Raw genomic sequence first — 12,919 nt, 5'->3', positions numbered from 1 at the left:
TGGACCACTTAGTATACTAAGTGGTCCACGATGCCGATGTGTAATTAAGCGTTTACATGATGGATGATATAGATGGAGTCCATGATAACTGTATAGTTTTTTGATATTTCGGGGTTATTATATGGCATTCTCTTCCATAATGCTTTATTATATTTGTTATATTTTATATTTTATTATGTTTTTTTTTCCGAACCGTGTATTATATATCGCTTTGAATCACCAACAAGCACGTACGCTGCGACTGTTTCGAGGTTCCACGAGGCAATCGTTTTACTTTTTTGCTTGTTTCTGTTATTATATTTAACCGTTTTTCAGATTGTACATCGTACATACGTGGCCGTATTTTATCGGTATGATGTAGGAAGAGGTTTGCACCTACCCTTAGTGGTGTTGGCGTTTGTCTGAACAGTCAAGTCCGATCGCTGTTTCAATGTATTTTACGCACGTTGGCGCGCAGGATACACTGACGTAATACACGGCAGATGTTTTAACTGCACGAGCGCGCACCTGTCAGGCTTGCGCCAGCCTGCTTCTTCTGTTGCCCTTTATTAGTTGTTGTTTTTGTAGATATTTTTCAGCTAAATCGTTTTATTTCAGGCTGTGGTCGTCACTATTTTGTGTACTGTAACAATTTCGGATGTTTGCTTCCATTTCATTGCTTCGCTTCCTGCAGCATTTCTTGTTGCCGTATGTCTGTTATTGTACAATCATGTGTTCAAATTTGATCTCGAACTTGAATCAACTGCGGCTCTTGAAACCGAATGCGCACATCGAATGAGCTTTTCGTCGAGTTGGCCCGATTTCACATAAGTGGTTATTCTATAATGAACAATAGATTGCACTCTGTAGTGATGTGAACCAGCACACTGGGCAGTACGAAACTGGGAAACCGTCTATATATTATTTACAGCTCTTTCGATGGTTTAATGTGGTATCGGAGTATATCCGATCCAATTCGGATATTTAATATTTGTTCACTCTGCGATGTCGCTGACAGTATGTAGGTAGCAATCTGCAGCCATCAGTTGGCTGCTATGTCTGCCTCTATGTATATAGGCACGCTAACATTGTGCGTGGGAGTTGTTAATCGACATCCCTGAGGCCGTATTTCGATTTCGTAGGATAAATAGGTCTTTTGTTGTTAAATTTTCAAATTTTGTAGCTAATAATAAAGGCATATTCTATTCGCAGGCTGCCGCTGGTTCGCTCTTAATTTACCACTGATTTATACTTTATTGAAATACACAGCCCAAAAGAACTCATTATCGTAGCTAGAGCTGCGTGCACGCAATATTTTAGACTGTATCTTGGCTATTGTGTTGCTTTGCCAGTTGTCACACAACTGCAGTGACGTTGCATGGGCATAATTGCACATTGCATATCAGGTAGTGATAAAGGCACAGAAAAGCATGCATTAATTACCTCCATTGCATAAACTAGCCTATAGTTTAGAGAAGCTGCGTGAACTCATGAATGGATCATTGGTTGCGTCAGGCATATATCTACACAAGTAAGAATGGACATGTTGATAATTGCGTCTGATTTAGGCCAGATTTAGCAATAAAACTCTGGCCTCTGGACACTGGGGAGATGGAGACTCTACATTTCACAGTGGATGTCATGAGAATTATGAATAGAACACAATGTAGCTGTTGATACCATTCTTTTGTCATTTGGAACTCGAAAATGTTATTACTTATGTTTATAAATGCACAGACGTGCATATAAGTATTAAGATTAGTACGCAAAAATATTTCCTTGTATTTGTTATTTTATTGTATATTTATTATCTAATTATCGTTGAATTTATAATGTACTGTGTCATATAGGCATGGGCATTATTCATATGCTAATATAACATTGGATAAATGTGTTGGTGCCGAGTTGCATGATTCCAGTGAAGCTTATAACTATAGACTAAGCATAAGACTATTTTCTTCCTTTGACTTCTTATAGGTAACATCAAAAGATAATAATACCTATTGGTATTACCTCTTATAGGTATTATGAGCTATTGGCAGCACCAGGAGTGAATAAAAACAAAAATGTGTTTTTATTCACTTCTAATAGCATGGAATACCACCAATAGTTGTGTTGAAGTTATAGGCAGCGGATCAGCATAGACTGGTAGTGGCAAAGGGGCCCAGTCGCTAAGTGTCACGTGCCATGTTAATGGCCTACGAGTGGATATAGAGAGAGCACTACAGTTATGAACCAAACTGACATGAAAGAGGCTTGCTGAATTATTTAGGTAGTGTACGGCAGCAGGCCAGTCAGTATCGAGAAGTCGAGGCCTGTGCCCTATCCACTGCCACAGAGAACTAAAAGCCTAGATAAAATTATAGTGGTTTGGTCAGTCAAGATAGATACGTGAGAATGAGTGGTGTGTCGGCGCATACTGGCTCCTTCTTTGGATTTGTTCAGCACTCTCGTAGTCTGACTGTCTACAACGTCAGTGAAGCAGCTGTTAATGCGTATGAAGGAGCTAGTTTATAGTCGATTGACCCGAGTTTTAGCCTATGCTTGAGAAATATGTGCCGGGTTATAGTTTTATTTCCTACGAATTTGTGAATTTAATGACGTTTGAATTTGTGAATTTTATGACAATAATTATGTCTTGTTAACGCTTCAGCTTTATAATAGTGCTATATTCGGCAAGCAATTGGTTCATGACTCACTTCATTATTTCAGAGGCAGAGAAAGCCAATTTGTTCAACATGACGGGAGGTAAAGTACAGATTCTGGAGGCAGGCTATGGCAAGGACAGGGTGAGTATACAGCAAATTTGAAAAACCTTGTTTTATCAAATTAAACACTCCAACACTTTCGTGCTTGCTCAGCCAGTAGAGGTGTAATCATATGTCAATATTATTGTATGTGGAACATAATATAGTAATTGCTAGTATCTGGACATATATAATTATTTATCGACAAGATTTTACAGTGTGGTCGAAAGTGTGATGTGGAGCTCAGAATGGGTATATACAAAAGATGAGTTGAGCCAGTAGAGTATTGTCGTGCATGTTGACTGATATATCATGAATGCAAGGCGGTTTGTGTCCAATGACTGATCAGAACATATCAAGAGCGTATAAAGAAGACCTTTTTTATACGCTCTTGAACATATTATGTAGCACCCATGCTGGCAGTGCTATAATCTCCCTCATAGAATTCCAGGAGCCGATTGATCCAAGCGCTTATATATATCCATCAATTTTAGACTCCATCAATTTTATATTAAAAAATGTTGTCGACAATTGAATTTTAAGTTGTAATTTTTCATGCATGCCAATTAGTTTTGTGCCATAACTTATACTGTCAGATTTACAACAAACCTTGGCAGGCGAGTTAAAAGTCTCGACGAGTGAAATTATTCATAAAACATACGTTTAATTAAAAGTGAGTAGATGCATCATTAATTCATTAATGCGCGTGCACGTATTCGCGGGTCCAGGTCTGCACAGGTATTGACTCGCGAATGTGCGCACACATGATGCAGCTAGCATGTGCTGTCCGACCATCCTTCCACCTGTCTGCTTCTAAGTGTGATAGAATCTGATCAGTCAGTAAAAGGTGTATCATCACATGAGATATTTTGAATTGATGTTTTTTTTATCACTTATATCAATTCTCATTAGATTTGACACATTCTGAATTTTCATTTTCTGTGTTTACATGTTTAAGTACTACGCGAAGGTGTGCGCATTTTCCTTAGGTAGGGGAGAATAAGGCCAATGCCCAAATTCTATCCAGAGTGATTTTTGTTTATAACTATGTTTCAGCCTTGCATGTCAGTCTTGCCTATACTGGATAACAAAATCGATTCGTGGGCACTTTAACTTTGCGCGGCGACTATGTTGAAAACAACTTTAAGATGTTTTGGCCGAGTGCGCTGGTGCGTTGCTGAACACTGGTATTATGCGGGCATGGCTTTGCAATCATCACTCACACACGCTGAGTGCTGCATGCAGAAGCTCATTACAGAGTCTCCGCTGTCGTGTGTTGTTCACGTGTAGTGCGTGCGGTCGGCGCTGCGATGCTGCGGCTAGCCTGGCTGACACGGCTGCATGATCGCTATACTGATTTCTCACGTGTTTCGCATGCACGTTCGCGCTATCGTATTGTGTCAGGCGTGTGATTGATGCCATTGAAAATGTTCGCCAGAAATGAGTAGTAAATGCATGTCGCGGATTTCTATCTAAAACCTTAAAGCGGAAGGAAGTCCTACAGCCGATATGTCGTAATTGTAATCAGTCGGCAATTTATTTTACCGCGCAATGTAATTGGGCGGTGTTGTAATTTTCCAATCAGTAGTACGGAAGTTTCATTAGCCTACTCGTGCACTATGGAGATACAGAATATTTAAGTAGCCGCCAACGTGGCAGCTAGTTGTATTCTATTTTAGTGAGTTCTGGTCACATATTTCTGTCAAAGCGTCAGGTTGCAATAATACAAGCACGTACAGCATGTAGATTCTTCTACTAATATTATCAGGAGTATAGATAATAGGGTTACTATATATCTATCTATACCTATTATCTACTCCTGATATTATCGAAGTAACGTTGGGGTAGGTGAAACCTCTTTCACCATGGCAACAGGAGAAGAGATTTCCTATAGCCTTCCATCTAATGGGGATTGAAAGCGAGAGGGTTCTCTAACCATATAGGCAGTATGAGATTTGGTGTTGACTTAGTGCAGTTGATGCAGTGCCGGTAGGTGCTCTGGTGTCTACTGACTCGTTTCAAATGTCGCTGCAAATGTGCTGGTTATACTTAAGGTGCTGACGTGTGTTTGACAACTCTGTCTAGTTCACTCGAAATAGTGCTGGGATTTCTGAAAGACACGATTAGGCTTTCAACCATAGCGCGTAGCAATGAATCAATGAGCATGCTATGAGCAGAAAGGCACGCAAGGTATTCTGATTTGTTCACATCCGTTCATGTGCTAATGCAGTATAAGGCTAGCAATAAGAAGTGAGAAAGGTTAACAGTTGGAAGATAACGGTGGGAACGAGGGGACGAGTGAGGGATAGAGGCGGGAGACGGAAAGCGAGAGAGAGAGAGAGAGAGAGAGAGAGAGAGAGAGAGAGAGAGAGAGAGAGAGAGAGAGAGAGCGATGAGCGAGGAGGCCGGTACGGTAGCGGTATGCGGTAGCGCTGAGAGCAGAGAGATGAGAGAGAGAGAATGAGAGAGAAGAGAGAGAGATGGGAGGGATGGGAGGGAAGGGAGGGAGGGAGGCGAGGGAAGGGAGAGTAGAGGGAGATGAGATGTGGAATGGGAAGAGAGAGAGAGAGAGATGAGAGAGAGAGATGAGTATTAGTCGTGAAGTAATGCGTGTTTGTGGAGATCATGGCGTAGTATAGACTATTCTTTAATTAATTATTCATGACGTCTGTAGTCATCGCATCGATAATACGAGGCTATATCTAAGGCTTTTGTAAAACAATTGGCAAGTCTCAGTGCCAATGTCATGCCAAGGGGATTGTACACGCACGTTACTACGCGGTTACAGCGCAGTGTACACCGGATATACATACCGCACGTACACGCCAGGTACACGCACGGTACACGCAGATAACACGCACGTACCTGTGCAGATACCGTGATGCAATCAGTACGGCGCGGTACTATCGGAGATACACGCTACGTACATCGCGGGTGCACGCATCGTAACATCGCTGGGTGCACTCGCAATCAGTACACTGCACGTAGCATCGGCACGTACACGCAGGTAAGCACGCACTGTACATATGGAACACGCTACCGTTAACATCGCTAGAGTACATTCCGCACGTACAATTTATCCCGCAGATACAGCACGTATAACACGCGGGTGACACTGAGATAACCACGCCACTACACGCGGGTGCACGCACGTCACACGCACGTAACACGCACGTACACCGCATCCGATACACGCCACGATACCACGTACACGCAGATATCACGGAGATAGCAGCACGTGACACGTCGGGTACACACGTACACGCACGGTACAGCGCGGATACACACCACGTACACGTACACGCAGAATAGCACGCAACGATACACGCAGATACACGTCACGTATCACGCGGGTAATCGGAGATACACGGCACGTACACGCGGTACACGCACGTAGCACGCACAGTGTATGCGTGCGACGTGCCGTGTATTCTCCCGGTGTAAGCCGCGTTGTACGTGCGTGTATCTGCGTGTACGTGCGTGTACGTGCGTTACCCACGTGTACGTGGCGTGGTATCTCCGTGAAGCGTGGTACGCGTTTATCTGACGTGTACCTCGTTGTGACGTGTAACGTGCGTGTATCTGCGTTTGTACGGTGCGTGTACTGCGCGTGTACTTGGCGTGTACGTGCGTGTATCTACATAGTACGCCCGCGTGTATCGTGTCGTGTATTCTGCGTTGCATTGCGTGTACCCGCGTGTACGTGGCGTGTACGTGCGTGTACCTCGTGTACGGCAATGGTCCTCACGTACGTGCGTGTACCCGCGTGAGCGTGGCCTGTAACTGCGTGTAGCCGCGCGTGTACGTGCGTGTATCTCCGTGTACGTTGCGTAGTAATCGTGCGTAGCATCGTGCGGTGGTACCCCACGTAAATACTTGCGTGTAGATCTCCGTGTACGTGTATTGGCGTGTATCTGCGTGGTACGTGCTGTACCGGCGTGGTGATCCGCGCGTGATACGTGCGTGTAGTCTCTGTGGTACCCCCGCGTGTACGTGGGCGTGTTATCGTGCCGTGTACTGTACTGCGTGTATCTGCGTGTACTGTGGTGTATCTGCGTGTACGGTGCGTGTACCCGCGTGTAACGTGCGTGTATCTGCGTGCACGTGCGGTGTACCCGCGCGTACGGTGCGTGACCCGATGTGTACTGTGCGTGTACTGCCAGTGTACGTGCGTGTGCCTGCGTGTACGTGCGTGTAACCCCGCGTGTAAGCGTCGTGTATCTCCGGTACCCGCTGTACGTGGCGTGTGCGTGTACGTGCGTGTACCCGCGTGTACGTGCGTGTATCTCCGTGTACCCCCGTGTACGTGCTTGTATCTGCGTGTGCGTGTACGTGCGTGTACCCGCGTGTACGTGCGTGTACCCCCTCTGTGCGTGCCTGCCTGAGCAGCCATTGTTTACAAAATTGCCTATAGCTTAGCCTCGTTTTCGTGCGTGACCCCAGGTCATGAATAATAATTAAGAATGGTCTATAGTAAACCAAATACAAGCCGGGAAATATATCTTCCGTCAGGGAAGTGAGACTCAGAGGCATCAATGGAAGTTTTAAGCACTGCCATAAAATCTAAATTGTAAGGCACAACAACATTCAAACCAGTACTAGTAGTAATTATTATATTGTTGTTCTCTAAATGGCATTTTTACAAGAATCAACAAAAATATATTATTGTGATGCAGATTTCCTCAAAACGATGGATTCATCTAACCTCTTGTATTCAGCACCATACTGATCACACAGTTGTTTTAACGCGCCTCGTGTGATAGCAATTAAATCTTGATTAAATGTGAATGTTGTCGCAGAATTACCTGTGATCATTAATAAGCTGTGATTATTGAATGGCCGTTGATCGATCGTTGATTGACCGGTGATCGTTGATTGACCGATGATCATTAAATGACCAGTGATCATTGAATCACAGGTGATTGTTGAATGATCTTTGGTAATTGAATGGCTAGTGGCCATTGTCATCATTAAAAGTGACTGGTGGTCATTAAACGACCGTTTATCATCAAATAACTGGTGGTCATTGAGTCAGCCGTCATCGTTGGATGACCAGTGATCATTGATTGACCAGTGATCATTGATTGACCTGTGATCATTGAATGACGAGTGATCATTGAGTGACCGATTATTATTGAATGACCAGGGAGTTGCTTAAAAAGAAGGACTGGTGTAAGCAGAATCCAACTTTAAATGTATTTTCGTCTCCCGGTCAGAGCCTGAAACACCAAAACTCATGAATGATAGTGAGAATGTAAGCGAGCTATAGCTGGAAGTAGTGTTCGTTCTACCCCCTCCCCAGTGACTCTAACTCTGAATTATTATCTCTTTCCTCCCATTATTATCGCGATACCGCGTTACATCATTAAATATCCAATACTGCGTTTCAAAGTGTTTACTTGCATTCATAATTGTCCGTCTAGTACGACATCGTTTAACTGACGGATTTTCCATAGGAACGCATCTTCAATCATATGATGGAAGTCAACGGGAAAACGTGGTTCACATTGCGGATTTTTGCATTAAATTGGGGAAATTTCTGTAAGAATAAAATATATAAGAATAAAATTTTTCAAAGGGTATATAATATCACACACACACACACACACACACATAATATATTATATATATATATATATATATATATATATATATATATATATATATATATATATATATATATTCATAAACATGTAAAGCATTCCTGCCTTCACAGGCGTTGACCTCCCAACTATGATTGTGTATACCTATTCACTATAGATTTTCCACAAATACAGCATAACTGGTCTGATGCTATTAGTGGTCCGCAAAGGTATAATATAGTCCGATTGGCGCAATTAATGACATTGCCATTGCTTTTCAACAGTACTATACATAAAGAGCTGAACGTTGTAACCTCTTCTGGTAAGGCTACTGTGTAATTAAACACTATGCCGGCCAGAGACGAGAGCGAGAGAGAGAGAGGAGAGAGAGAGGGGGAGGGGGGAGAGCAGAGCACGGCCGTACTATTGATTTTCTTGGCCTTATTGATTTCTTATACATGCAAGCACCGCAGTTTATATTCACCCAGCAACGTTGTTGACAACTTTTTGCGTCAATACAAAGAAACCTATTGATCACTATAGGCTCTTTGGTAATACTACGTAAGGGGGACAGTTGCTTATCTCAGAACTAGTGTTTAACAATGCATGTTCGATGTGATCTCCCTCTGTTTTATTTCCTGAAATTTCCACCTCGTATGCACCAGTGGGATTTCTGACACAAGCCACCCGTACGTGTATGATCCTTATTAGCATTCTTCTGTTGAACTTACCATGGCGCGACGTTGCTGGCAAAACTGATGTAGTTTGCGACTTGCGTACTACAATGTAGTTTGCGTAGTTGTTGTATACAGAGATGCGTGCACCTATGACCGTGATTGACCCGTTGTTGCAGACGAGCTGAGGTGAGGGATCTGATGACAATCGCCTTCTTCGTGCCTGACGTTTGTGCTGTGCGGATGCATAGCGGGATGCATCCTGCTGTCGTCGTTTCATCTACCTGGTGCGTCGCCACACCCGCCTCCCAGAGGAAGCTGAAGAACATGACCAGCAACATCGAGGTCCGAGGTCACCAGGACTACCAGGTAACACTGACGTGACGGTCACAGCACGAGGGCAGGAACAGCTGGTGTTCTGGGTTACAGTACAGGAAAGGAACCACAATCTGTTAGGTCATGCCAACCAATATCAAGTGTCTTAGTGATTGGGGATTTTTAAATAAATTTTTAATTTATACATACAATAATGTGATTATTATCAAATAAAGCATTAAGAGACAGGTGAGCAAATTTAGATGTTAGGTGCAAACACATGCTGTTTTTAGCTCACATTGACATCGTCAAGATGAGCTATTGCCATGGGGCATCGTCCGTCGTACGACCGTCCGTCCGTCTGTCCGGTCAACATTTGGCCTACGGTCAACGATAACTGGAGAACCATTTGACCACATATTTCAAATTGCATACAGTTGTTACTCCTATGGGAGAGATTGAACATCTATTTTGGAAGACACCAGTCGACCTACTTTCGAGGCACGCCCATTTTTGGGCAAAAATTGGAAATAGCCCACAAGTCAGTTCAGGTTCAACGGATATTGCTCATTTTTGGTATGTGAAGGAATAAGGACTGGCAAATCAAATCACCCAAAACATTATCACACGAGTTTTGATATATTTTCAAAATTATGCAAATGAGGCAGATTACCTAAAAAAGTCAACCTATACTTTCGACCACGTTCACTTTTTGGCAAAAATGAAAATGGCCATCTAGATTCATCGATTTTGCTTAAATTTACCTACCTACCTACCTAAATACTACGTGTAATATTGTGTTTTAGATCTTCGTTATAGTAATTTGATTGGAATATTTTATTGCTATTATTTGCGCGTTATACATCGAAAACCAAAGTGGCGATCATTTAGGCGTAGCGCCATCTCTCACCCAGATTTTTAGACTTTCAGATCATCTGAAACATTTATTTTCGCACCAAAACTAACCCTGAAACAAACAGTGAAATTTCTATTAGTATAAAACAGGGAGTAAGGACATTTGATCACATTTTGGTTCGTCCATAAATGAAAACACTTACCAAATTTTAAATATCTCTCCCTCTTCTATTCACACCAGGTGAGCGATATAGTGTCATGACACTGTTCATTAAGAGTAGAGTCATTAATTAAAACGAATGGCAATGGACACATCTCAATGTCAATGCATGCTGGGTAAATACTGCAAGCACAGGGATACAGCGATACTCAAAACTCCACTGCAATTAAGGCGCAACAGTGAACACAGGTAGTCGCACCTCTTCAGTTGCTGAATGATTCGTTAAATAATTACTCAACAACGCGTCAGACGATGCGTGCTCTATTAGACCTTGGTAACAATTACCTTTCATTATTATCACGATCATGCGCCTTGGTTGGACGTAAGCACAAGAGACTGCCAGGTGTTGCGGGGGGGAGTGTGCTACTTGCAGCACTCCTTGGTCACACTGATGCAAGGTGGGGGGCTGTCATTAATAAAATATGTTTGTGAGAGAAGCTAGAGTAAAGAAACCAAGCTAGCATTCAACTGTGAACCAAAATGAATGAGGGCGTTAGATGCAAACATACAGTTTAATGCAATTTTATATTTGTGATAAAGCAGCTCTGTATTGTCACATGTCTGCTCCCTCCCTTTCATGTTTCATTTGTCATTTGGTTTAGATAAGGACTTCTAAAAGATTATCAGCGAAAAACGTTTTGTTCGTGCGGTTTTCCTCAGTCGCGTGCAAGGCCTTATAATAATATATGTTAGGAATGTGTGTGTATTTATAGGCCTTCGCGCGTGTATGCTGATTATGAGGCAACATGCAGTGCCATCTACAGGGGGAATCTGCATAATTAATAACCAGAACTCTGCAGTAGCGTGGCCAGTACAGCAGCATGGTGTACAATTAAACGCCATAAACACAAGCCACACGGTGATCATGACGCCCGTGATGAATCGAGTTATTACGTTATTAGAATCTATGCGTTAGAACAGTATAATACAAAGAAAAGTTATATATTTGTGCCCCCCCCACGAAATGTTAAGGCCCCCCCCCAGTGCCCACCCGCTGAAAAAATCCTAGCTACGCCACTGCTGTTGAGATGGCATCTCAGCACGACGCGCTAGTGTGTGACATCGCTGCCGTGACTCTTGCAGGACCTATGTCGTCAGCGAATGGCTGGAAAGAACAGTAAGCCGGAGCCGATCCACGCGGCCGCGCAGAGAGTGAGCAGCTTGTCGCAAAGCGAGGCATCAGTGAGGAGCCCATCCAGCCGGTCCAGTACCAGCAGCTGGTGAGTACTAAAGGCCTTACACAGATGGCTATAGAACCATCTATGGGCAATGTACGTGTTATGTAGACCACACTCTACTCATGGCAGCTAAGCCATGGTTAATCCGCGGGTTCTGGAGTGATACTAACGGTTGTTATGGTCCCTCCCGTGTGTGATGTTCGTGTGTGGGCCAGCGAGAGCTAATCTCTCTATATCCAAGAAGAATCGAGTGACTGCCTGTAAAACCTGTGGTGTCAGCAGGCATGACTGCATAGTTTAGTGCTTGATAGTGGGCTGATGATAGTGAGACAATATTAGTGTGCACCTCTCATTAGGAGAAAACTGGCGATCATAGCAGGGATCTGAATCAAGATACTAATAACAATATGAATGGTTATATTAGTGAAAGTACAAATCCAAATGCAATTGGAGAACGGTGAAGATTGGTCACTGATTAACTGGCAGGTAAACAGAAATGTGGGCGAATGTGTGACAGAAAGGTTGGGTGCATCTCTGACTCATCTTTATATTAGATGTCTGTAATATTGATGTGTGGTTGCTGCACAGGTGATAACAAGACTTGTAGTGAAGACCTAAAATTCGTAGATGAGAGACTCGCTCGGTGTTTATTTTGCGCTGCTGTAGAATAACAGTAATGTAATAATAACAAGTAGTTGCTACTTGTCGCTACGAGTTGTCTGTGTACCGCGTTTCGTTGTTTTCTTTGTTTGCTTCTTGTTCTTTCTTATTGTTCATTCTTGTTTTCCCCGTGTTCCACTTCTCTATTCATTCGTGTTCTTCTCCTGCAATCCCCCGTATTCCACTCCGCCATTCCTCTGTATTCTTCCACTCCACCATTCCCTCGTATTCCCCTCCGCCATTCCCCCGTATTCCACTTCGCCATTCCCCGTATTCCACTCTGCCATTCCCCGTATTCCACTCCGCCATTCTCCCGTATTCCACTCCGCCATTCCCCATATTCCACTTAGCCATTCTTCTGTATTCCTCTACTCTGCCATTCCCCCGTATTCCACTCCACCATTCCCCGTATTCCACTCTGCCATTCCTCTGTATTCCTCTACTCTGCCATTCTCCCGTATTCCACTCCGCCATTCCCCATATTCCACTTAGCCATTCCTCTGTATTCCTCTACTCTGCCATTCTCCCGTATTCCACTCCGCCATTCCTCCGTATTCCACTTAGCCATTCCTCTGTATTCCTCTACTCTGCCATTCTCCCGTATTCCACTCCGCCATTCCTCCGTATTCCACTCCGCCATTCCCCATATTCCACTCCGCCATTCCCCCGTATTCCCCTCCGCCATTCCCCATATTCCACTCCGCCATTC

General features: G+C 43.5%; 1 protein-coding gene across 1 annotated transcript in view; it reads left to right on the top strand.

Annotated features, from left to right (window-relative positions):
• Positions 1-12,919, top strand: part of LOC106808477 — a gene marked incomplete in the record, with an annotated part of 118,905 nt that overhangs the window by 79,663 nt on the left and 26,323 nt on the right. Inside the window, 1 exon segment of the mRNA XM_014811215.1 lies at positions 2,692-2,768. Within this exon segment, the coding sequence (XP_014666701.1) occupies positions 2,692-2,768 (77 nt within the window).

Source organism: Priapulus caudatus, unplaced genomic scaffold (assembly GCF_000485595.1).
Source record: "Priapulus caudatus unplaced genomic scaffold, Priapulus_caudatus-5.0.1 Scaffold13, whole genome shotgun sequence".
Classification (NCBI taxonomy): Eukaryota; Metazoa; Priapulida; class Priapulimorpha; order Priapulimorphida; family Priapulidae; genus Priapulus; species Priapulus caudatus.
Note: the sequence above shows the minus strand (reverse complement) of the source record. Positions and strands in the feature narration are given on the sequence as shown.